The following is a 26,130-nucleotide window of genomic DNA, read 5'->3' as shown; positions in this document are numbered from 1 at the left end:
CTACATCGACTTTCGCGGCCTCTTCCCGCGGTTATGGCCGCGCTTCGTCGACTCCGTCTGCGTCGGCATGCCGCTCTACATCGACTTTCGCGGCCTCTTCACGTGGTTATGACCGCGCTTTGCCGACTCTGTCTTCATCGGCGTGTTGCTCTCCGTCACCCCCTTTGGTGGCCTCTGTGTGTGTGGATGATAGCTCCTCATCGGCACTTGATTGTACTTCGACCTCTCCAGTCGCGCCCCTCTCTGCGCATGAGATAGCGCAGCTTCACTGCCTGCTTGATGCTTGGGATTCCAGTTTACGTCAGCAGCCTCGTGGTCCGAGTCTCCGCCCTCGTCCTCATTGCACCTACTGTGGCAAGGTTGGCCACACTTCCTCCACCTGCTGGACGCGGGATCCCAGTTTACGTCAGCAGTTCCAGGATCGTCAGCAGGCTGGCTCTTCAGGATCTTCTGCAGTTGCACTCTCTGATCAGGACATTCTCAGGGGTCTTCGTGGTCTGCTCGCTACTCCAGACTCTTCCTCGCCGGGCGCTGCTGGTTCTGTGGATCGGCTCTTCGGCACCGCGCGACCACCACTTTCTACACGATCGAGTACGTCCCCGTGGTATCTGGATTCTGGAGCTTCCTTTCATATGACCTCTGAGTCTTCTATCCTGTCTGCTCTTCGGTCTCTTATTTCTCCTGTCCGTGTTGTCACGGCTGATGGTACCTCTATTCCCGTTTCTAGTACAGGCACCCTTTGTACTCCCTCTTTCTCTGTTCCTGATGTTTCTCATGTTCCTCGCCTTCAGATGAACCTTTTCTCTGCTAGCCAGCTCACCGATTCTGGTTGTCGCGTCATTCTTGACGCTGAGTCTTGTGCGGTTCAGGATCGTCGCACACAGGCCCTGGTTGGAGCTGGCCCTCGTAGCCGTCAGTCTCCGGGGCTTTGGGAGTTAGGCGGCCGTGTTCCTTCCGCTTCCACTTCATCTGTCATTTATTCTCAGGTTGGTGCCTCTGTCACCGGCTCTTTTCAGCAGTGGCATCATCGTCTTGGTCACCTTTGTGACTCTACTTTGTCGTCTTTGGTTCATCGTGGCCTTACGGGGTCTGTCTGCGGAGATGGGTCGTTACATCGTCGGGTTGTAGGTTAGGCAAACAGATTCAGCTTCCCTATCCTACTAGTGTGTCTGTCTCTCAGCGACCGTTCGATTTAGTCCATTCAGATGTTTGGGGTCCGGCTCCCTTCGCTTCGAAAGGGGGCCATCGATACTATATCTTATTCATTGATGATTTTTCACGGTACACCTGGGTGTTTTTCATGCACTCTCGCAGTGAGGTGCTCTCTATTTATCAGCGTTTTGCGGCCATGGTCCGCACTCAGTATTCCTCACCCATTCGCGTGTTCCGTGCTGATTCTGCTGGTGAGTATATCTCTCAGCACCTTCGTGGTGTCCTTGCTGAGGAGGGCACCCTCGCTCAGTTTTCTTGTCCCGGCGCGCATGCTCAAAATGGCGTCGCCGAGCGTAAGCATCGTCATCTTCTTGAGACCACCTGTGCTATGATGATTACCTCTTCTCTTCCGCCACATTTCTGGGCTGAGGCTGTCGCTACGTCGGCCCACCTTATTAACATTCAGCCTTCCGCTGCTCTACAGGGTGGCATTCCTCTCGAGCGTCTCTCTGGTGTTTCTCCAGACTACTCGACTCTCCGTTCATTTGGTTGCGTCTGCTATGTCCTTCTGCCTCCTCGCGAACGCACCAAACTGACCGCTCAGTCTGTTGAGTGTGTTTTTCTCGGTTACAGTGATGAGCATAAGGGCTATCGCTGTTGGGACCCCGTTGGTCATCGGATGCGCATCTCTCGTGATGTCACATTTGATGAGACGCGTCCCTTCTATCCTCGCCCCACCTCGGGTACTTACCCGGTGGATGATATCTCTTTTCTTCTTTTTCCGGATGCACCCCCTGCTGTCCCTCCTCCCCTCCCTCCTACTTCTGATGCGCCCCCTTCGACGCCATCCTCTCGTTCGTCTAGTCCACCTACTACTCCTCGTTCTCCGGCTTCGGCTCCTTCCAATTCTGTCCCTTCTTCCTCTTCTTCTGATGACTTGTCTTCTGCAGATGACCTTCCCCCTTCTCGGCCTTTTCGTCAGCGTCGTGCTCCAGTTCGTTACTCTCCTAGTCAGTATGGTCTCTCTGTCGTTTCCGAGCCGACTTCTTATCGGGATGCCGAGCGTCATCCTGAATGGCAGCTTGCCATGGCTGAGGAGATCGCTGCGCTTGAGCGCACTGGCACTTGGGATCTTGTTTCTCCCCCTTCTGGTGTTCGTCCCATCACGTGTAAGTGGGTCTATAAAATTAAGACTCGCTCTGATGGATCTCTTGAGCGCTATAAAGCGCGTCTTGTGGCTCGTGGTTTTCAGCAGGAGCACGGCCGTGACTATGATGAGACTTTTGCCCCTGTGGCTCATATGACTACTGTGCGTACCCTTCTTGCTGTTGCCTCTGTTCGCCGCTGGTCTGTCTCCCAGCTTGATGTTCAGAATGCTTTTCTTAATGGCGAGTTGAGTGATGAGGTTTACATGCAGCCTCCTCCTGGGTATTCTGTTCCCGATGTGATGGTTTGTCGTCTTCGACGTTCTCTCTATGGTCTCAAACAGGCCCCTCGTGCCTGGTTTGAGCGCTTTGCCTCTGTGGTGACTGCTGCTGGTTTCTCTCCTAGTCTTCATGATCCAGCACTTTTCGTTCACACTTCTCCTCATGGACGCACCCTTCTCCTTCTCTATGTTGATGATATGATCATTGCGGTGATGATCCCGAGTATATTGCCTTTGTAAAGGCTCGTCTTCGTGATCGGTTTCTCATGACTGATCTTGGTCCTCTTCGCTATTTTCTTGGGATTGAGGTTTCCTCCACTTACGATGGCTTTTCTATCTCTCAGGAGAAGTACATTCAGGATCTTCTTGCTCGTGCTGCTCTTGGGGATGAGCGCACGGTTGATACTCCTATGGAGCTTAATGTTAAGCTTCGTCCTACTGATGGTGATCCTCTTCCTGATCCCACACGTTATCGTCATCTTGTTGGGAGTCTTGTTTATCTTGTTGTCACTCGTCCTGATATTTCTTATCCTGTTCATATTCTGAGTCAGTTTGTCTCAGCTCCTACCACTGTTCACTACAGTCATCTCCTCCGTGTTCTTCGTTACCTTCGTGGCACGATCACTCGTCGCCTTTTCTTTCCTCGTTCTAGCTCTCTCTAGCTCCAGTGCTACTCGGATGCTACGTGGGCGAGTGATCCTACGGATCGTCGTTCACTTTCTGCTTACTGTGTGTTTCTTGGTGGTTCGCTTGTTGCTTGGAAGACGAAGAAACAGGTAGCGGTTTCTCGTTCGAGTGTTGAGGTGAGCTGCGGGCTATGGCCTTGTTGATTGCTTGAGGTGACCTGGTTACGGTGGTTGCTTGTAGATTTTGGGGTCTGTTACGACACCCACTCCACTTTTATCCGACGATCTGAGTGCTATCGATTGCACGTGATCCGGTCAAGCATGAGCTGACCAAGCATATTGGTGTTGATGCTTTTTATACACGTGCTCAGGTGCAGGATGAGGTTGTTGCGGTTCATTATGTGCCTTCAGATTTGCAGTTTGCGGATTTCTTTACAAAGCCACAAACTCGCGCGCAGCATGACTTTTTACTCTCCAAACTCAGTGTTGTGGATCCACCATGAGTTTGCGGGGGGGTGTTAGAGTATATATCTGTATATTGTAGTTTCCCCATATGTTAGAGGGCTTCCTGCATATTTGCACCCGTACATGTACTATATATTGTGGCTTTTGATCCCCTGGTAATACAACAAGCATATTGTCTTAACAGTCCTTACTCCCGCGACGCAAAAAAAATCGTTGACCAGAGAAATAATAACCTCCAGCTGAGACCCGCACGCACGACTTCCCCCTTGCGCCACCGCGCCGGTTGAATTGTTGAAACAAGGATCTCTAGATCTCCATGGCCAATGTGTTGGTGCCACGCCCTCCACTGCGAGGCTCCCGGTGAGGGCGTGAGGCCTAGACCTCCACGGCGAGATCTGCTGGCGAAGCCCCGAGCCCGCCCTTTCAGTGTAGTGTCTGCGGTATCTGCTCAGTTCCCGTCGCGGATGCATCGATGATGCGACCTCCACCGAAAGTTTCCTGGGCGGCCCATGGCCTGCCTCTCCACGTGGTTAGGCAACAGCCAGAGGAAGCGAGAGGCCGGGAGCAGGCACTAGAGGACAGAGGAGGCCGGCGCAGATTGGCTGGTGCTGCTTATTTGAGGAGGAGGGCGTGCCAGAGGCGACCGGAACTGGTTCTTCAGGAGGTGGTAGGGGACGGGGCGGAAATCGGGAATACGGCGGACGGACCTGTGCTTGAGGGGATCCTTGAGTCTCTGAGTGCCACATTATTTAACTACTTTCATCTTTATCCCGTTGTTACCAGGTAGCATACTTCGGTTCACTAGAGATTTTCCCTGGTGATGCAAGCAGTAAGCCGCCACAATCAGCCAGGCTGCCGATCCAAGCGATTGCTGACTCGGTTATTAGCCAAATCTGACATTGTCGGTATTATTTGCTTGCACCTCCTTTAAAAACAATTTAGGAACCAGTGCAGCTGAGAAAATTACAGTGAGCTGGACTAAACATGTGGACAAGTTATTTACTGCATTTTCCTTTTGTATGCAAGTCTATGTAATCCTGCTGATATACTTGGTGTCATGCTTTACAATGGCACATGTGTTCCCTTTTCGTAGTTTACAAACCCATCTTAAAATGGATAATGTTTGTTTTCCAAATACCATGTTGCTTATTTGACTGATTTTTTATGTGTATTATGCCTACTACACATGAATGAAATTATTCGAGAGAGACGCAGCATCGCGCGGGCATTCTGCTAGTTACATATAATATAATCAAGATTTTGTTGCTCAATTTTTATGGTCAAAGTTCGTCTTGGAATACGCGTGCGCCTTATTCCTTGAAACGGAGGTAGTATTACTTTCGATAGATGATGCAAACACACTCGAACATGTTAAACTAAAAACACACACCTACACCAATTTGCGTTCGGACCGGTTAGAACAAGTCGCCGGCAATGCAGCACCTAGCCGATCCGATTGCTAGCGATGGGGAACTGACAAACTGTCTGACCTAGTGGCGGCATCGCTCGCCGTTAATGCAGGACCGGCCGATCCGGTGGGGTTGGCGGCAGCGTTTCTAATGTAGAGTACTAGGAGCGCGTTTGGTAGTCTGCATCACTTTCCTGCACCACTAGTGCAGCAGGAAGGAGTCCCCTGCGCGTTGCAGATGGGCCATGGGCCATAAAAGCTACGTTGTTTGGTGGCCTGCATAGTGTTTTTCGGTCCCGTGGAGATTTGGGCTCTGCCCGTTTGGTAGGTCGGTTTTCAGGCCTTGTAGCAGCCCAGAACGGCGCCCCGCTGTTTGGTTGCAACCCAGAAACTTCTTCTGCTTACCTCTTACCTTTGGTGGTGAGGTTACCAGCGATCAACAGCACAAGCAAGAACAAAATTCACAGTTCAGATAAACTTAGCACTGATAATAGTTCAAACACGGTCATAGTTCACGACACAAGACGATCATAGTTCACGACACAGGACGATCATAGTTCACGACACACCATAGACGATCATAGTTCAACAGACGTCTGGAACAACAAGTACACACATACCAGGAGCTTCAGACATGACTTTGGAAGACGACACACCTAGTCGTGTCGTCATGGTAACGGCACATGGTCATCACCTCAGTGCAGCTGTAGTCGAAGATGACCACATTGTACTGGAAGGTGGACACCTTCTTGAAGACTAGGAATTGGCCTATCTGCAGCTGATGAGCGACGGCGAAGGCCGCCCACCCTTGGTCGATGTATGCGTTATCGCCTTCTCTCACTGTAGTCATCCTCTAGTAGCAGCTAGTGTTGCTGGTGACGACGATGTTCGAAGGAATTTCTCCGAACCACCTGACAAAATCATGAGGGATCCGTAGCCGGTTGAAGGTTGGCTTGAAGACGATGCACAGTAACTGGTCCGGCCCTACGTCCGGCTAAAAGTGGCTGACGTTAGCCGCCCTTCGCTTCTTGGAAGGTCCCTCGTCGGGGGTTTGAGGTGACCCAAGCTTGAGCTTCTCAGTCGGGCACAAGAACACATGCCATTAGAGTTGTGCCTGCTCACAAGTATATAGATGAAAAACGAACATTGGAAACATGTGATGCCTCATACATTGGATCACACGGCAGCTCAAGGGACTGCCCTCAAACTAAGTCTAGTGTGCAAGATATCACACACCCACGACTAAGTTTGAGGGCGGCACCTTGCCTTCCAGTGTGCCAGTGTTGAATCATTGGCTAATGCACTAGATAAACCAAAACGAGGCCTCGTATATGTAGGATCACACGGCAGGCAAAGGGACTGCCCACAAACTAAGTCTAGTGTGCAAGTCATATGGCACAAACGACTAAGTTTGAGGGAAGCACCTTGCCTTCCAGTGTGCCATTGTTGAATCATTGGCCAATGCACTAGACAAACAAAATGAGACCTCATATATTGGATCACACGGCAAGCAAAGGGACTGTCCGCAAACTAAGTCTAGTGTGCAAGTAATATGGCACACACGACTAAGTTTGAGGGCAGCACCCTGCCTTCCGTTGTGCTATAGTTAAGTCATTGGCCATTGAACAACTGAAGAAGTACAAACATGGAAAGCAAGGTAGCATAGGCCTCATACAATGAGCACATATGGAGTAGATGTTTGACCTGAACCAATGACAGGGTGATGTTCAGTCATGCCATAGGTTCTGATCAATCATCTCCTGACACTACGATTACCGGTTACAATCATCGGCCTACACAATCTACAACAAATTACCACGACTCATTCCGCACAGCAATCTCAACATGCTAAACCCCAGCACAAAAAACCCTTCGCCTCTTTGCATGCACAGTAAGATCTGCCAGTTTTAGCAACCCAAAACCCGATCTAGGAAGGATCTACCGCAATCCGATACTAGAGTAACAGATCTAAGCTAATCGAGACCGCAAAAGGCAAGAACTGGACAAAAACATCAAGAAATGGGTACGAACACCTTGCAAACATCAATCCGATCGCTATCCTACCGAAAATCCTACCAGATCTAATGTGCATGTCGTTGGAAATGCCCGAGAATGGCATGTTCTGCCAGAACAAGTACGAAGGTGAGAAGGAGAGGTCGTTACCGCCATTGTTCCAACCCAAGACGAGCTCGAGGTCGCGGGCGAAGTCGAGATGCCGATGAAGACCGCGGAGCAGATTGCGGACGATGTCGTGGTGCTTCTCGCCGAGGTTTCCTCCTCCAGTACCGGTGTTCCTTCGTGCGGCGGTCCGGCGGATTGGTCGGCGGGAGGGGAACCGCCGGGTGATGTGATAGTTTGGGGGAGGTGAGAGTGCGGTCGTGACTGAGAGGAAGGAGAGGGGAGCGGTGAGGGTAATTATGGCGCGTGTTCCCGAAGGGACGCGGCGTTTCCGTCTCCCTTCTCCACGCGTGCAAGCTTCTGGCCGCAACGGGCCTAGCCCTGAAGAAACTGCCATTCCGGACGTTCCTCCCGGGCCTGTCCCGGGGTGCTTTAAAACCCGATTCATGCAAGAACGCAGTGGGCTGCAGGCATACAAACGAGCCGTAGAGCGGCACGGTGCTTGGGCTTGGAGAATTATCTCTCTTAGGGCATCTCCAGTGGCGCGACACAAATGGTCGCTCAGCGACCGTTTTCGTCCGCCTTGACCGGAAATGCGTCTGGCACCACTTCCAGCGGGGCGACGCAAAGTGACTGGGCCGTCCGCGGAGACGCAAACCTGGCCCAAATATGCGCCTGGGATGCGTCTCTGGTGGACGCTCGGCGGACGCGGAAAGTGTCCGCTCGCGTCTGGCGAACGTTTCGTCGGGCCCGCCTTGCAGTGACGCAGCTTCGATGCGTCTTCTCCGCCAGTACTGGCAACGAGGCGTCGCTTCGGCAGTCTGCGGCCGCGTAAATGGCGATGCCTCCCGTGGCGCGCGGTCGTCTTCTACCTCTGCGCAGTAATGGCGATGCCACGCGTGGCGGGCCGTCGCCCTGCCTCCGACCTATATATACAGGGGCGCGAGCATCTCATCTCCTCCCCACTAAACCCTAGTACAGCTGCCGTAGCGCGGCTTCCTCTCAGCCTCCAGCAGATCCACCATGAGCAGCGCCGGACGCGGCCAGGCTGCCGCGCCTCCACCTCCACGTTCACCTCGCACTCCACCTCCTCCGGCCTCGAGCTCCTCCGAGGAGTTCGACTTCGAAGACAGCACCAACCTCCTCCACCCGGTCAGGGACGCCGCGGCCCTGGCTGAAGCGGAGAAGGAAGCACAGGAGGAGCTAGCGGGCCACGCGGTGTTGGACGCCGAGCTGGAACAACGTAGGCTGGCGGCCGCCGATGCAGCGGAGGATTCCGACTCGAAGATATCTTGGTCCTCCGATGACCCTGATGCGCCTACGCCGGAGGAGAGGGCGGCGGAGCAGAGGGCCATCGTCGAGTCTTTCGCGACGCTCAAGGACGACGCCGCCAACGCGAGGCTGGAGCAGACACTGAGCCAGGACGCGGGGGCGCACCGAGCCATAGCGGCCGCGCGGGAGGCGGCGGAGAAGCAGGCGACGGAGCGACGCAACGACGGTGTCGGCCCGTCAGGAAACAAGTAGTCTAGGCCTATAGATCTACTTTGTATAGTTTTTATACATTTTTATGTACTACTTTGAAAGTTTTTAACTATGTTGCAATTCAAAAAATGGGTCGCCCCATGTTTGACACGAGAAATAATAAAAAGGTGGACTAAATATTATCTCTCTACGCGCTAGGGGAAAATGAATGTGCGGGCGTGCCAGTGTACATAAGTACACAAATAAAATATAGGGAAACATGTATTTTTATTAGGGATTTCTATTTTCGTGCCCTCCGTTCCTTAGTTGTGCTCAGTTTTCCCCAGCTCCTTAGTTTTTCCTCAGTTTTCCCCAAGTGCTTGTTTGAAACCCGCAGAAGGCAGCTCAGACGGCAGGATTCCCGTTAAGTTGACCGCTCCGTGCTGACGTGTGGGGCCGCATCGTGTGGGCCCGCGTCGCGTGGGGCTGGTAGAAAGGGACCGCGTGGGACAGGACGAGATAGCGTTTGGTTGCACGTGAGCAGGAGCTGGGTTTTGTCTCTCTCGGCCATTGGCATTTCCCTTTTAAGAGTACCTTTTCTGCCTCCTTCTCTCTGCCTTTTTTCACATAATTAGTATCAAATCTAGAGAAGCTTGCATTTCTGTCTTTCTTCAATTATTATTTGTGCCTTTTGGCCCTGGTTGTTTTCCCAATATGGCAGCAAATCTAGTAGGGAGCCCAATCTAGTACTCCATCTAGTTCATATGTATGTAGTTAAATCTAGAAGCAAATCTACAGGGAATGTACGATAAATTCACAAGGTCATATAGTAGAATAGGGATAGATAATATAGATAATAAGCTGCATTCAGCAGCCAAACATAGTAGGGTTCGAGGTTCTTCACAGCGATGACACCATCATACTAACAACATAACAACGAGGGATCCCTAGCTAACAACAAAGGGATCCCAACAACAAAATGGAGGAGGCAGCAGCAGCACACGTCCAGGACTCCGCCTACCCCATCTGCCTCTGCCTCCACTTGTTGCTCCCCTTGGGAGCCTTGGGCTTGAGCGGAGGCATGCGCCCGCCGGAGATCTCCACCCGCTGGATGCTGCGGAGGTGCATGCCGAGCGCCAAGTGCTTGGCGCGGAAGGAGTTGGGGTTCACCGACGCGCCGACCTTGGGGTTGGTGTGGCCGATGTTCTCGGCATGCGTGAGGACGCAGTTGAAGTCCGTGCCGCCGAGCCTCCTAGTGCGAAGGGGCACTGTAGACACCCTTGGCGACGTCGAGGTAGGAGACATGCGGCCGGCCTGCAGCCTCCGCAAGACTGGCGAGTCTTGACGTCATGGTGCTCGTCGTCGCCGCCGACGTCGCTGCTGAGACAGTGATCCATATCAAACGGGAATTTATTAGTGAATGAGTTGCAAACGTGCATGATAACAAAGTTAGGAAAAACAGAGGCAGCCTCAGTTAGAGTGGACACGATTATATGTCTACAGGGACGGTGTAAGCGAACCAAAGCTCATGCACAACAGATTTGTACACAGAAATGGTTCGCTGAACCCTCCTGTAAAATCAGTGCCCACCGATTCATCATAGGCAAAGAAACAGATTCCAGATCTGAACTTGAACACATTCCAGATTATTTGCAAAATTAAACGGTTGATATCTTTTGATTCGTGCATAAAATAACTGATTGAGATCCTATGATTACTTGCATAAATTAACTGATTGAGATCCCATTATTACTTGCATAAATTAACCGAACGGCCGAAACCCAAATCTTGAACGAAATCAAGGAGGGATCAAAGCAAAATGGAATAAAATCGGCGCAAATATTAGCCCAATACTCATCCATCCACAGATCCATCTACACCAGCACAAATAGGGTTCAAAAAGGAATGGGGAACAAAAAAGGAAGCAAACCGTAGTTACCTCGTTCCATGGGTCCTCTATGGAGGTGTCGTAGCGGTTCGGGGGCGGGACGTACGGCACCGGCTCGTAGGGGTCCCATCCCGGCGGGATCTGACCGCGACCGGCGGCAGCAGCCTCCGATGCACCGGCGGAGGCGGCGGCGACGTCCGTTGAGGGGACGGCGTCGAAGAGGGAGGCGTCGCGCTTGGAGCCGACGGCGCCGTGGACGATGGGATTGGCATTCTCCTTGTCCATCTCGCCGGCAGAGGAGAGGGAGAGGGAGAGGGTTTTTTGCTTTGGAGAAGATGATGGGACGTGAGAGAGGCGGCGTTGCTTAGGAGAGTGAGAGTGACAGAGATAGTGGGAGGATGCGTCTATAAAGGCAAGGGGTGGTTAATGCGACCCGCGTCCTACGCGTCCACCGCTGCACGTCTGCACGTCTTGGACTTCTGCAATACGCCACGCGTCCACGATTGCACGTCTTCGACTTCTGCACCGCGACCGGCGTCTACGCGTCAAATATTGCACGTCTTTCATTTACGCACCGCAACACGCGTCCTCGAGTCTAACCCTGGAAATTTAGATATACTCAGGTATAACCTCGAGCATTATACTAGCATTTTTTGTGTGCTCAGTTTTCCCCTTGAGTGCTAATACTGGCTAGTGCAATATGCTCAGTTTTACCCTCAAGTAGCTGGTCAACAGACAGTCAACAAATGGGATTAACTAGTTAAATGAGTCATTTAATGTGCAAAAATTCTGAAAAATAGTGGCACATACTCATGGAGTCTTCACCACAAATTGCCAGTTCTCAAAACATAGATAAGTCATAGATAAATCAAGTTTTACCACAAATTGCCACTTCTCAAAGGCCTTCTCAAATCACCTAGTAGCTATGAAGGTGCATGGTTTTCCACAATAAGCCCTTCCCAAAACAGCTTTCCCCAAAACATACTTTGTCTAAATGAGGCCACAATTCTCACACTCATGTATATTTGTATTGCAAATAGTTTGAGATAGGCCAAGATGGGTTTTATTCTACAAAACACGCATTTTCCATTTTTTAAATCTCATATTTGAATCCCTTAGTCTGTTTATTACATAGGTGCCCTTGGTTTCTTGATACTACTCAGTTTTGCCCTCTCCCTCCACAAATTCTCTCACACGTGCAACATTGTCCTGATTGGTCTAGCCCATGTCACGCGGATCGTGCCCGCCGACCGTTGATCGTATGATCTAACGGGCAGGATAACCCCTCTCTCTCTCTGTCGGCGGTTACCTTCCACTCTCTAAGTATGCTAAAGGGCGGTTTTCTGTATTTATTTTCACGCGCTAAAAATTATAAACTCTTTTAGGCATTACTTTTCACGCAAAAAATGATAAACCATCACCGATTTGTTGTAGCCATAAATTTTCACGCAAAAAATGATAAACCGTCACCGATTTGTTGTAGCCATTAATTTTCACGAAAATCCCAAATGATAAACCATCACCGATTTGTTGTAGCCATTAATTTTCACGCAAAAAATGATAAACCATCACCGATTTGTTGTATCCATTACTTTTCACGCAAAAAATGATAGACCATCACCGATTTCTTGTAGCCATTACTATTCACGGTAAAAATGATAAACGAACCAATCTATCTATCTCTGTATTTGAAGTTTGGAAGGGTTCACCATCTAGTTATGTTAACTTTCGAGGTTTTGACCTGAAAACAAATGGGTATTATAAAGGGAAATAAAAGTTCAAAAAATGTAAAAACGAAACAATCTACCTATCTTTGTATAGAAGATCGTACGTATGATTTTTGAGATCATTTAGAAGAAGGTAGAAAAAATCCCTTTTGAGAAGGTCGAAAAAACCTAACTTGTTACAAAATCTGGTTTCAGTGAGACCTAACCAAATTTGGCATACATTATGCCATATCTATAACAACAAGGAATATCTAAAAGGGAAAGTTTCACAAAATTTGAAATTTATGGTGAAAATGATGTCATACATGATGCTGTTTTTCGAGGTTTTGACCTGAAAATCAATTGGATATTATAAAGGGAAATAAAAAGTTCGAAAAATATAAAAACGAAACAATCTATCTATCTATGTATAGAAGATCAGCTGTATGAAATTTGAGGTCATTTAGAGGAGGTAGAATAAATCACCTTGTTAGAAAAGCTGGTTTCAGTGAGACGAAACGGCATGCGTTTAAGCAAAGTGATTTTTTCGAACATCTCCAAATGATCCCAAATTTGCCATACATGATGCCATACGTGTAACAACAAGGAACCCTATCTAAAAAGTGTCAAAAAAGTTTGCCCAACCGTATAGCTCTATCAAAAAGAACCTCACCATGGCGCTAGTATAATTTTGGGCTTAGTTACAAACTTTCGTTACCTAACCTTCAACACGAAACTTGTTTCAAATCACTTTTGGCGTACAAGAAACAAATCCCTCCTTGATTCGAGCACCACAGCCTCCAAACTTTGCCGATGCCGATATCGGCATGGTCAGAACGGCTATGCTCGACGCCACTGCTAGGTCACCGTCGGGATGCACCCTCAATCCCGTCCCCTCATTCGATCAACGACACACCGAGAGAGATACCACCGAGGCCAATGCCGAACGTACATGCTGATGCCAATGCCGAACATGCATCCACGCCGATGTGGGCACGGCCACGCCGCCCCGCTATGTTGGACGCCACAGACCACCGCGAGGTCTTTCCCTTCGCCACCACACTCTTCTAGCACCCATCTATACACGCCAGAAAGGAGAGACACTAGTTTTCTCTACATTGCTCGCGTTCGTGTCGGACACGGTCAGTCAAAGTTTTGAGGTAGTCGTCGATGTCGTTGACCATTTCTTCTCTTCTTTGCATGGTTAAACGCGTCTAGTTCATATCTATCTAATGCGTCTGGTCTCGCCTCATGCAGTTCTTTGTGGACGTCGATCTCATCTCGGCACTCCGCAGGCCACCTCCTCCGTGCCATCGCTGTAGAGCTCCGTTTAAAAATCTATTCCTACCCGTGTATTGCCCCTTGTATCAGCGCCATGGCCCACTTGTCATTCGATATACCGAAGCCCCACTCGTGCGTGTTTTGGTCAGGGATACAGCGATGCTTACGGTCAAACAAAGATGGATGGTCTGACGTGTCTTTGCGGGCTCTATGTGGCCCCACTAGTCAGAAGATAACGGTCAACCGTCGGGCAACTGGCCGTTACAGCATCTGTGATGGTTTCAGACAAGGTCTTGGGGAAAACTGAGGAAAAACTAAGGAGCTGGGGAAAACTGAGCACAACTAAGGAACCGAGGGCACGAAAATAGAAATCCTTTTTTATTAATCTCTCAATGGAGAAACGAAATTACAAGATCCCTTTACATATGCGCTCCATGGCCTGCTAGCGCGGCCGATATGACTTGGGCGATTGTGTGTTCTGGTTCACGGGGCCTCGGAAGGCTCCCGATTAATTACGTCCGCGAGTCAACGCCGCGGACCACCTCCGATTAAGCTGCTGGAATAGTCGTTGTCTTCAAGTCTCGTCTTCTCCATGCACTTGGCGTAGACGATGATGATGTGATGGTGAAGTGGAAAGCGGGGCGGTACGTCCGTCTCCCCGGTGATGCTTATCCATACTCTCCGGCTTGTCGATGTCCGATGATGAAGATGTCTGGCCTCGTCAGCTCAGACAGATGGGCGGCCTTCGCCTCGTCGGTGCTAGGCCTGGTGGTGTCCGCCTCGTCGGTGTCGGACTTGATGTCTTGCCTTCGCCTCCTTGGTGCCCGGCAAGAAATGGTTTACTTCATCGGAGAAAAGACATGTCGGTGAAGTGGCTTCGCCTCGTCGGTGCTAGGCCGATGTTGGGGATGAGGGTTGATGTGGTTGTCGGAGTAGACTTAAACGTCGTCGCGTGGCAGCGTGGCTTGATGACGATGATGTATGAACTTGGCGATGTAGATCTTGTAATGTCGGAGGTGTGCATGGGCCCATGGAGGCTTGATATTTCGTGGTCGTGACTCAGCTAGAAGAAGGGCAGCGTGCTGATGTAGTTGGCGCCCTCGCTGCCTTGTCACGGAGTCGATGAAGAAGATCTTCGTGTCGTTGTAGTTGGCGTCCGTGTATGGTACAGGTTGATGAAGATGTGCATCGGCTGATAGTCATCTTAACTTGTTGGGTTCGAGCTGGGGTCGGTGTAGTCCTTGATGGGAGCTCCGTTGAAGGCGACGGCGCGTATGGACATGTAGCTTGCAGCAGGTGGGACGGAGCTGAATCCTCGGCGTCCATGATGAAGCGATCTCCGGACATTGGCACAGGGACCTCGTACGGTGATGCATACGTCCGCTTGAGTTCAACTATTTGTACCTGATAACACAACACGGCTTGCATGTGGTAAATTAATTAGTCAATGTATCCATATATACCTTGTTATTAGGATCAAAGGGCCATGGGCTTTATGCATGGCTCCTTCTCGTATGTCACGTGGGCATCTGTAGCTAGATGAGATGCCTCCCTTTCTCTTCGTACCGCGCTCGCAATGGGTGGGCGTTGTACCGCGCCGGAGATGAATACGAGCGCTCGGCTGCCCACTGGCATCGGCGTCGGGCCAGCCGTGTGCATCAGTGTTGACGATGTGGGTGTATATGTGTAATATCAGCGTGTTGGCGACAATGATGATGCCCACCTAGTTCCTGGCGCGCATGGTGTGTCGCCGCCCCAGCGTCGGCTCCATAATGACGAAGGAGGTCTCTGTGGTGATCACGATGGCGAGGTCTTGGCACCACATTGGTGGCGCACATGCGTTTATGGGCGTCGATGGGTTCGATGAGGGCCAAGTTCACCATCACCGGGTGCACGCCGATGGGCTGCAGATGGAAGCTCCAGTGGCGGCGTCCTCGTCGACGGAGGCAATCTTGTTCGCAGCGGCCTGTGGTGGCGTCGAGGAGCAGGACCTCCAAGGCCATGGTTGGCATCATCGGCGCGACAGCTAGCTTGCCTTGTCAGCGTCGCGGAGAGCTTTGCTTGATGTGCATCATGGCGTGGCATCGGGTCACTGCCAGACATGTCATGTTGCTGACGTCGTCCTTGACATCTGCCGATAGGCGACCTCCGTCTTCAAGTTGGGCGTCCGTTCTGCCGCACCAGGTCTTTGCATCATGGCTCTAGGGCGTGTGCTCGGCGCATCATCCACCGTCTCCGACCTCCGGATGTAAGTGGCGCAGCTGCCGTCGTTTGGGCGCGTGTAATAGTTCGCCGCCGCCGTGTACCAACTTGGCGCGTCGTCCGCTGCCAGTGGTCTTGCCGGTGTCGCATCTCGGCGGCACAGCGTGCATTTCTGCAACGACTGGCATCACCGGTGCATGCCATGGGCTACCTGTAGACAGCTCCGGTGAGACCATTCGCGTCGACAGAGCTGATCTTGATTGTCCCGGATGAAGATGGCCTCCATTGGTCTTGTTAACGTCATCAGTGTGATGGCGCCGGGCTGTATGCCGGCAGCCTCGACATCGTCGTCGGTGGCATGGTGTGGAGTTAAAGATGGCGTCGCGCTGGACGCCGGCAACCCCGGGTGTTGTCATCGCGCCCCATAAGTGTGGTGGTGATGGCGCCGCGCTGCACGCCGGCAGCCTCGGCACAGACGTCGTCGCCGTGCTTCACGGATGTGGTGTTGATGGCGCCACGCTGTACGCCGGCAGCATCGTCAAGTTCGTCGTCGTCGCGCCTCGCGGGTGCCATGGAGATGGCACTGCACCGCATGGTGGCAGCCACATCACGGATGTCGTCGTCGTGTCTCGCGGGAGTGGTGTTGATGGCGCCGCGCTACACGCCGGCAGCCTCGTCGCGGACGTCGTCGTCGCGCCTCGCGGGTGTGGTGTTGATGGCGCCATGCTACGCGCCGGCAGCCTCGTCTTGGCCCGACGCCAAGTTTATGACGATCGGCTCACTGTTGGTGTCGCAGCAAGCTCCGTCGGCTACCTTTCCCAGCTTGATGCGCATCATGGCGTGGCGTGGGATCCCTGCAGTCACGACGCGTCGCCGACGTCTTCGACCTCCAGTGATCGGCCACCTCCGGCTTCGCGTCTCGTGGGGCTCGTCAGATCCCTGTGTTCTTCTCTTGTTATGCGCGTGGTCCGCTGCCGCCTCCTCTTATGTGTATCCTCTCCCTTGGCGCTCGGCTGGTCAGCTCAATTTATAGGCGAGCGCTAAGCCGAAACAGATAACGCCACGCTGCGCAGTCGCCGTTGCAGAGTTGTTATGCTGTTGCTCTATTTACGGCTTGGACGCAAGAATGTGCTTATCTTAGGGCATGTACAATGGTTGATAAGACGGTCTTATTTTATGCCTGTTGATATAACAACAATACATGATATACCATCTACCATGGTGGGCACGAATCTCAAAGAATAAATGGACGGTGATGGAAACACCCACACCCATGCGTGGGTGTACAAAAGTATTTCTGGCGTCTACAGCATCCCTAGCACATGCGAGAAGGGTATGCTCAAGGCTTTTTTTCGAGAGTGGATTTTGTACACCCACGCATGGGTGTGGGTGTTTCCGTCACCGTCCATTGTGCTTTGAGATTCGGATAAAAAGAGGAGAGAGAAAGGAATCTTTCCATCTACCATGGTGGGCACGAATCTCAAAGAATAAATGGACGGTGATGGAAACACCCACACCCATGCGTGGGTGTACAAAAGTATTTCCGTATACAATGGGTTATTTTTTTGTCTTATCTTTAGCCTCGTGTATTCCTAAAAATATGGTGAGACATATTGTGCTAAGAGATGATCTCTTAGCCAAGAGAAGGCAAAGATCTTTTTTTTGTTTCTCTCTCCTTCAACTCAGCAATTATCTTATGTGGCATTCCTAAGATAAAACTAAGATAAGACCATTGTACATGCCCTTATCCCGCAGCTAGCCAGAGCCTCATTCATTAATTAACCACCTTTCCAATCGACCGGCACGAGGGTGGTGCGGGATGTACACGACGCGGGCGTGGCGCAATAACACAGACGTGTTGCACTCGACGTCCGAGACACTTCGGTTTCGTAGCCTGGCCTGGATGCATAACATGAACATGTACACGTACGTGTACGTCACACTTAAATAATAGATTAGCATAGGCAGGCACAAGTATTTCTACGGCCACCCGGATCTCATTTTCTTTAGAAAAGTATCTAATTTTGACAAGTTGCACCTTCTGTATTTGCACTTCATACACATCACTATGTCATGTGATTTTTATTTGCCGAGTACAAAATCACGTCGAACACCCCAGTGGGAGCACACCCAGACAGAAACGGAGGTGCGGACAAAATATTTCTACGGGGCGATGCAAACGAACACTCGCGACCACTTTTGGGTGTCCGAAATGCGTCGCCACTGGAGATGCCCTTATCCAATTGTTGGGCTAGCTGAATGCTGCTAGTTTTTTTTATCTATTATTGCGTTCTGCAAGGCTACCGGGCATAATTTAAATTGATTAATCCTAATCGTTGCTCAAATTATATCTCTTTAGAAGTGGTTGAAAGGTTAAAAGATACCGTAAAAAAAGCCTTGAGCATACCCTTCTCGCATGTGCTAGGGATGCTGTAGACGCCACCGTTCCCACGGGGCAAATGAGCAGCACGACGCGGCGCGGGACTTTCGGCCGGGGCCTCTGGGCCACTGCGCTCACGCACAGACACAGGCGGAGTGCAGCAGCATCCAATGCCTCACTCTGCCCGAGCCGAGCCACAGACCGTCTGACACAGGTCAGTGACTGCACCTCGCTACAGTCCTACTAGCCTGCCTCCACACTGCAGACTCTCCCGCCGCGCGGCCCCAGGAGAGACCACTCCCCCCGGTCACCCCGCCACCGAGGCGCGCGACCCCAACATGCCAACCAAAAAACAATGTCGCCTGCCCTGCCAGCACGCATGCGTCACAGGCGCACGCACAGCGACGACGAGGCGTGGGGACGCGCTACGCGTGCCGTCCAACTCTGCAGATTTATCCATCCATCCTAGTAGTTCTTCTGAAAAAGTTGCCGACGGAAAGCTAGCTAGCTACCACACGACGCGACAAAAATCCCTGCGGATTTCGTTACTACAAGAATTTTCTTTTCTTTTTCACCCCGCGCGCGCGCCATGACGGCACGAACAAGCTCAGGTGGCGCGCGCGGCGGCGGGGGAGAAGCCGAGGCCACAGGGCGGCGCGGTGATGCCGCCGTTCTGCGCCGGGGCGGCGGGCGTGGACGCGGAGGCGGCTCCTCCTTCCACAGGCTTTCTTGAACGGCTGCGGCCGCGGTGGACGTGCCGCTCGCAGTACTTGTGCCCCTGCACCACGTCGCGCGAGCACCGCCACTTCTTGCCGTCCGTGCGCCGGCACCGCCCGGGCTCCGGCTCCATGCTGCTCCGGTAGTCGAAGCACAGGCTCCCCAGCCCAATCACTGCCATCGCCATTCAAATGTCAGGACGACGAACAAATCATCCGACATTCCACTCCACCGACACTAACTAATTAATTACTTACGGGAGGGGAACTGGGGAAGCGCTGGGGCCCGAAGGAGGAAGCGGCGACGCTCTTCCAGATGGGGAGCACCAGGTGCACCGGCACGGGCGCGCCCGCCGCGAAGTAGCGGTAGATCAGCACCTGGTGCTCAAGCTCCTGATGCTGCATGAACGTCAGCGCCGACTTCGCCCTCGCCTGAGCCTGCGCCTCCACGCCACCACGGCTCTCGCCGCCGAGACCCAGGCCCAGCCCGAGGACCAACGGCGACGAGACCGCCATCGTCACCGCCCCTACGACAGAGCAACATCATCATGCATACATACATCGACGAAACTAACAACTTGCCGGGGTGCTCTGCACGTACCGGCATTCGAGTCGGCGGCGGAGAGGCGGGGCAGCTTGGACGGCGGCTGGGGCGAGCCGCCTTCGTTCTCCTCGGCCATTCGGAGAGATTCCGGCGTGCTCTGCCTTGTTGTGGGCTTCGAACTCTATGCAGGCTCTTGGCTCTAGAGACGACGGAACTGCTTGCTTTTGTCAGAGGAAGTATGGTAGAGTGGAAATATTTATGCTGGATGGCCACCCCAGTCGTCTGGTTGCTCGCCGGTAACTTCTGTGCGCAGGCAACGGTAACTGTCAAACTGACTGACGGACGGGATACAGGGAGCGTACAACTGTGGTGGACGCGCGTGATGCTGTGGCACGGCGTAGCCGTATAGGGCCCTGCAGGTGCCACGGCGCAGGGAGACGACACGCATGTTTTCCACGACGTTTTTTATTCTTCCCGACGGATGTCACGCACATCACCTGCTCGTCGGCAAGCTAGATCTCAAGATTAACGAAGTCAGGAGAACCGTTTTTGTGCTATCAGTAAATTTTACTTCTCACTACAAGGATATTTCAACTTTATAAGACACATAAGTGTCATAGTAGATATAGTCTAAACTCTATGGGCCGATGTACAAGTACAACCACCCTTTCCACTCAGCGGTTTTCTTAGTTCTCGAATTATTAAAAACTACTACTCGTACCTCTGATCATAAATAGATGTTAAAAATTTAACTAAATTTAGATGTATGTAGACCCTCTTTAGTATATACATACATTCAAATTTAGAAAATCTCTAGCATCTTTCTATGGACGGAGGGAGCTTAATTCTCAGTCGATAACTATTTTCTCTAATTACAATTTTTATTGTGACACATGGTAGCCATAAATTGCAACGGGCATGGTGAATAAGATATTTTCAATTGCGCGTGGTACCACAACTAAAAAGAAATATTTTCTGATTTCTAATTGCTTCGTAATTCATGCTACTCATGAGTTGTAAGAGTATTAGATTGTATGTAATTCATGAAGTTGGAACATAGATAGTAACTAAGATTTCATGACATTAGTTAATTCTCAGTCCTCGTCGTTCTCAATTCTCAAAGTAGAAAAAATGGATTAAAGTAGTACGATGTTTTTATTGATAATCAATACCACATATATTTATAGTAACAAATAGTACATGTTAGAGATACACAAACTGACTACAACAATTACAAAATCAAGTATAAAAGAAACAAGCAAATCATTGAGATCTTCAAATTCTTCTTTCTTCCATGACACAATCTTGCTAACAAAGGTTCTCCCATTGTTTTAATTTAAGCTGTAATGCCAAACTCATGTGCACACGCGCAATCATTGGAGTAGTCAATCAATATCGTCAAGAGTACCAACATCAGTATGCCAAGAAAAATTAATCGCTGATCTACGTCACTGGAGAGCCGAGAACAAATCACCGTTGTTAAGGACGTAGCAGCCGGGACAAACATTGCGGGATAATCCTCCTCGTATGATTGAATCTTTATGATTCTATGATGGTTGATTGATCTTTATGATTGAATCTCGTATTATCCGGTGAATCGGTATCCATTGCAGGCAAGCAGCGTAGGCACCTCCAGGCAGTTTCCTGGTGCAGACTTCTCACACCGAAGAAGATAGGGTTAGCACACAAAATAGATTAATACAATCCTATATTGGCTGGGGAATGCATAGAAACTCAGAAGCAGGCAACATAGTAGTATTGTCCAAAGCCATTTCCTACTGAACTTTATAAATGATGATTTACTCCAATTGTAAGATACAGTACAACAGAGGAACGTGTTCCTCACTTTAGTCCATTTCCCATTGTATACATAGGATACAGTAGTAACACCAAGTGGTGTTCTGTGTAATAATCTGATAATAACAGGGGGTGTGAATTCCTACGAGAAACTATCTTCTGCAGCAACAATGCACACAACAGGTACAGAATAGAACACCATGCATGCTTATTGGATTGGCCCCGGAGAGCAATATAAATGTATGTCGAATAAATAACATCAACATGGGGCTGTGCGCAGACTGTGTTCCATTTGTCAAGCCTTGGACGTCTTCTGATTCGGTTTGAAAACATTTTTGATCAGCGACTCCTTGATTGACAGAAGTTCTGGGAACTCTGTCTTCAACTTAACCGTGTCGAGCTCATTGTTGCTCCTCGGTGCTACTATTACCTTGGCTTGCTCTTCCAAGTTGAAGTTCTTCCAAGAGAAGCTTGGGTCGATGTAGTCTCTGTACATCTCCAATATCTCATTGTGGCTCACCACACCAGGGTTTGTGAAGTTCCAGATTCCAGTGAGGTTTCTCTTTGCCATTTCGATTGAGATGGGAAGAAGTTCATCCAAGATTGTCATTGAATTTGGGATATCCACAACCTTGTCATAACGGGTGATTTTTGTGATGAAGTTGCGAGGATTGGTCAGATCAGATGAAATGGGCATCCTTACACGAAGGGTGCACACATTTTCGTAGTTCTTGAGCAGCTCCTCGACCTATTAGAGGCAGATGTTAGCATCACAATAAAACCCTCTTCTAATAATCTAACAAAAAGTAGCACACATACACACAATGGCACAAATAATTGGGTTTTCTTTTTCCAGCAAAAAAAAACAGATGGGTTATTTCTGCTCTGTGAGATTAAATGAGTTGTTTCTTTTGAGTCGTAGATTACCCTATTCCAGCATACATGACCACTTTTCGCCAACATGAATACAATTATTTTAATTTAGAAAGGATAAGAAATTTGGGCACTTCCAACTTTTAAGCTCCAACCATAACTTCTTTGGTGGTAAGACATATTGGTAAATCAAGACCATTGATTAAGTATGACTACTTATGCTGAAATGCACACCTTTAACAGGCTATTCATGTACCAGTTCATGTTGAAAAGGAGAAGTAGTAGGGCTGGCAATGCAATGTTTAGTATATTTGACAGTGATAACTCTATTTGGACAACTATGTCCATGTGACATCAAACCTATGCCAAAATTTGCATGAACGACAATGCAGTTTAAACATGACTTTGATTCATGATTAATTGAATAATTGTTTAAAGTTTGTATTATATCTTATTCACCTAACTACTAAGGTTCCAGATACAGAAGTCGGTTAATGAAAAACAGAGCAAAATTTAATTCGTGAAATCTAACTTAAAAATTAAGTGTCATGCACCCATGCCACAGCAAAAGACACCATCTATTTACAAAACCACTGCATGTTTATCATATGGACAATTTGGTCCATTTTAATTAGTCCCTTTAATAACACAAGTATCTCTGTAATGGTCCTAGGCGACTACCACCTTGTAGAGCTGTAGTAGGTAATATGTCACCAAATTAGATTTTAGATACTCTATCAAAGCAAAATGAAAGATCAACTGATCCACATGAGTTGGTGTACCATAATAAAATAAACTAATAAATTAACATTGAGCAAAAGCAGCATGAAAACATGAGTTGGTGTACCATTTAATTTTTTTCACCCAATTTAATATTCAGCTGGTTAATTTTGCGTTGAATTTTTCAATCTATGGTACCTAATGTTAGTCCTTTTTCGATCCTACTTGGGTAGCACAACAGAACATTCTCCAGAAAATGTGCTAATTTAGATCAGACCATGTTAGTTTTGAGTGTACTGTATATACAGTGCAATTCAAATATTTAGACAACAATGCTACAGTACCAATAAACGACCATCCTAAAATAAGATGACATGACTTTGGTACGATTGCCGAGGCACAAAACATGACAAAGATCTTTGTACTAGTAGCAGAAATAACCAAAGCAGGATGTTCACCAATGGGAAGTCGGTAATCACTGTGCACAATGTAGACTGGGCAAGCTCTAGGAAGTGGTGACACATATTCAAAGGAGAAGGCAATTATCAAAACACTGAACTAGTGTGCATGGATGGGGAAAACCAATTAGAATACTCTGACAATTCAAAAATAGTAGATCTAATAGCTTGATTCCGTAAGTAAGCATGATTTCGTTGACTTTATTTTTCTCACGACAGCCGAAGCTCGGATCCAATCTCAGTTGATAGTCAATTAAGTATTAGCACTGTTCACGTGAAAGTAACCAAATCTCAGTTGAGGCCTAAACTGCGGATCAATGCAGTGCCAACCACAGACAAGCCACATTTCCCTTAATGATCAGACAGATAAGCGTAGTTTTAGCTTGTAATCGGACATTGGCAATCTAGCATTGCAAAACTGAGCAAAATGGGCCTGATCTATTTGCCCTTTGCTACTCTAGGATAACCCGAGAGTGAGTCAAGTCAATGTGAGAACAGAGCATACCATGGCCTTGGTTTTGGAGTAGAAGGACCCGACGAAGTTGGGGGTGTCCTCCTCCTTGAACCCGACCCCGGACCCGAGCGGGTGGCCGGCGTCGTACTCGAAGATGCACCCCGTGGCGTAGTTGATGAGGACGAGGCCCCGGGCGCGGCAGACGTCGGCGAGCGTGAGCGTGCCGCAGACGTTGGCGCGGATGGTGTCGGCCTTGTGCGTCTCGCACCAGTCGACGTTGGGGCGGCCGGTGACGCCCGCGGCGTTGAAGACGTGCGTGGGCCTGGCCTCGTCGAGGTCGGCCTCGAGCTGCGCGCGGTGCTCGAGCCGCCCCGCGCCGTACGCGTAGGGGATGCCCTGCGCGGCGCAGAGCTTGCCCAGCAGGCCCCCGATCCAGCCCGTGCGGCCGTAGATGAGGAACTTGAGCGCGGGTGCCGGGGTGGCTGCCGTGGCGCCGTTGGTGGAGATGGTCATGGCGGGGGCGCGGGATCCGGAGGCGGAGAGGGTGGGAGGGGAGTGGTGGCGAAATCGAGATGGGGAGGGAGACGGAGATGGGGACGACGGGAACTCTTATAATAGGGCGGAGTGGTCGAACACCGACGGTGACGCTGCAGCGCTGTCCGAGCCCCCGTGATCCATCAAATCGGCGTGCCTCGCTCGCATGGGTTGGAGATTTGGAATTGGAAATGGGAGCGAGATGCCATCCACCGACGCCGACAGCTTGCCGGGGGTGAGTCAACCGATTGGCTTGTTCGATTTCTTGTATTGGCCACGTGATTCTGTGGTTGGAGGGGATCAGATCATAAGAGATCACTAATCCTCTACTACTCCTTTATTATTCTTATACTAGTATTATACACCAAGATCTCAAATGGTAATTTGGAGATGTTGAAGTTCGATCTTTTTTCGGGGGTCAAAGTTCATAAGAGATTTGTACAGGATCTCTCCATTAGGTATGATCAATTTAGAAAAAAGGGAGTACTTTAAAAATGCAAAAGAAAATCTGCAAATAATATACGACATGCTTATAGGTTGTATCTACAATTTCAAAAAAATTCAGTTCGAAAATTGAACTATACTTGGAGAAACAAAAAAAATCTACTATGAATAGTTTCACATCTGGTTGAATAGTATTTCACACTATTCACACCCAAATTTAACATTTTTGTCTCCCTAAGTGTATCTCGAATTTGAAGCTGCAAATTTTTGTCTTTGCGTATACACTACAGACGCGTGTTGTCAATTTTTCCAAAATATTTGAACATGTTTTATCTTTTCGAAAAATTGTTCTCATAAATCCTATTTAAGATCTAATCCTACCCAAAAGTCCTGAAAGTTCGATTGTTTTTTTTTATTTTTTGACAATCAACACCACATATATTCATTATAAAAAATAGTACATGACGGAGATACACGAGCTTTCTGCAACGATTACAAAATAAAGTCTAAAATATACTATCAAATCTTCGAGATCTTCAAATTATTTCTTCTTCTAAGACATACTTTTCTGAAGGCAACCAAAGATAGAAAACAAACCATAGACCTATAAATATCAGGCGAAACATCTCCATAATTTTAATTTGAGCTGCAATGCCAAGGCTGCATGCACGTGCGCAACCATTAAAACCATTGAAGTAGTCAATCAACATCGGCAAGAGCAACACCAGTATGTTAGGGAATAATAACCGATTAGCCTTGTCGATGTTGATGGAGAGCCAAGAGTACGAATCACCATTCTCGAGGACGTAGCAACTGGGACAAAAACTGCGAGGATAATCCTCCTCGCGATAATAATGAGAAAAGATCCAAGATCTGAACACTCATACCTAGATAACTGTAATATTTCAACACCACCATTAACATCGAGAAGGAGATCTCTTCGTCGAACGAAAGATCGAATATCACTTATTGCAGACGATGTCATCTCCATTGCGGGAAAACCAACAAGAAAATAGCAACCAAAACCGTAACATAGACTACTGAAAAGACTACTTTTATTGAAAACTCCACACATAGATCGAATTCTCCACTCCTTTCGACGCCAGCGAAGCTGACCAAAAGAGGGAAGAACCGATCTATGAAGAAGGCTGAAGTGGAGGCGGCTAAGATTTTTTCTCCGGAGATGGCTTTCTTGTTCAATTGTTTGTTGGTGCTTCTCGCGTGAAACTCATTCAGGCAGCTTCAATGTGAAAATGGACTAATATGTTTACCAACGGTTTCCCTATTTCTTACTCATCTGTTTCTAAATATAAGATGTTTTGGTGATTTAAAATTGGATGTTTAAAACATTTTATTTTTAAAGATATATTGAATGGACTTTTACTTATGATCGAGCGACGTTCTTTGATTGTGTTTTTTTTGTTGACCTCCTCCAGACCAAGAGGATGTCAGATTTAAGTTGCAATTCAACTTCATT

General features: G+C 49.2%; 2 protein-coding genes across 2 annotated transcripts; both read right to left on the bottom strand.

Moving 5' to 3' along the window:
* Nucleotides 1-18,564: 18,564 nt before the first annotated feature.
* On the bottom strand, nt 18,565-19,676 carry LOC127306676 (growth-regulating factor 12). Its single transcript, XM_071822816.1, has 3 exons — nt 19,431-19,676; nt 19,084-19,356; nt 18,565-19,004 (listed from the first exon to the last, which is right to left on the bottom strand). Exons 1-3 carry the CDS (start codon nt 19,507-19,509, stop codon nt 18,721-18,723), a joined length of 636 nt encoding a protein of 211 aa, XP_071678917.1. The 5' UTR covers nt 19,510-19,676; the 3' UTR covers nt 18,565-18,720.
* Nucleotides 19,677-21,129: 1,453 nt separating this feature from the next.
* On the bottom strand, nt 21,130-24,388 carry LOC127306677 (bifunctional dTDP-4-dehydrorhamnose 3,5-epimerase/dTDP-4-dehydrorhamnose reductase). The gene is made up of 2 exons (XM_051337364.2): nt 23,727-24,388; nt 21,130-21,918 (listed from the first exon to the last, which is right to left on the bottom strand). Exons 1-2 carry the CDS (start codon nt 24,186-24,188, stop codon nt 21,466-21,468), a joined length of 915 nt encoding a protein of 304 aa, XP_051193324.1. The 5' UTR covers nt 24,189-24,388; the 3' UTR covers nt 21,130-21,465.
* Between the last annotated feature and the right edge of the window lie 1,742 nt (nt 24,389-26,130).

This window comes from Lolium perenne, chromosome 6 (genome assembly GCF_019359855.2).
Source record: "Lolium perenne isolate Kyuss_39 chromosome 6, Kyuss_2.0, whole genome shotgun sequence".
NCBI lineage: Eukaryota > Viridiplantae > Streptophyta > Magnoliopsida > Poales > Poaceae > Lolium > Lolium perenne.
This window is presented reverse-complemented; position numbering and strand designations above follow the sequence as displayed.

Bases quoted from the DNA above. Each gene is read 5' to 3' on its own strand.
- LOC127306676 (XM_071822816.1), bottom strand. From the start codon at position 19,509: ATGGCCGAGGAGAACGAAGGCGGCTCGCCCCAGCCGCCGTCCAAGCTG. The intron at 19,357-19,430 runs GTACGTGCAGAG...GCTCTGTCGTAG, and splicing joins CGCCGCCGACTCGAATGCCG to GGGCGGTGACGATGGCGGTC. The intron at 19,005-19,083 runs GTAATTAATTAG...TGGCGATGGCAG, and splicing joins CCCCAGTTCCCCTCCCGTAA to TGATTGGGCTGGGGAGCCTG.
- LOC127306677 (XM_051337364.2), bottom strand. From the start codon at position 24,188: ATGACCATCTCCACCAACGGCGCCACGGCAGCCACCCCGGCACCCGCG. The intron at 21,919-23,726 runs GTATGCTCTGTT...TGCCTCTAATAG, and splicing joins ACTCCAAAACCAAGGCCATG to GTCGAGGAGCTGCTCAAGAA.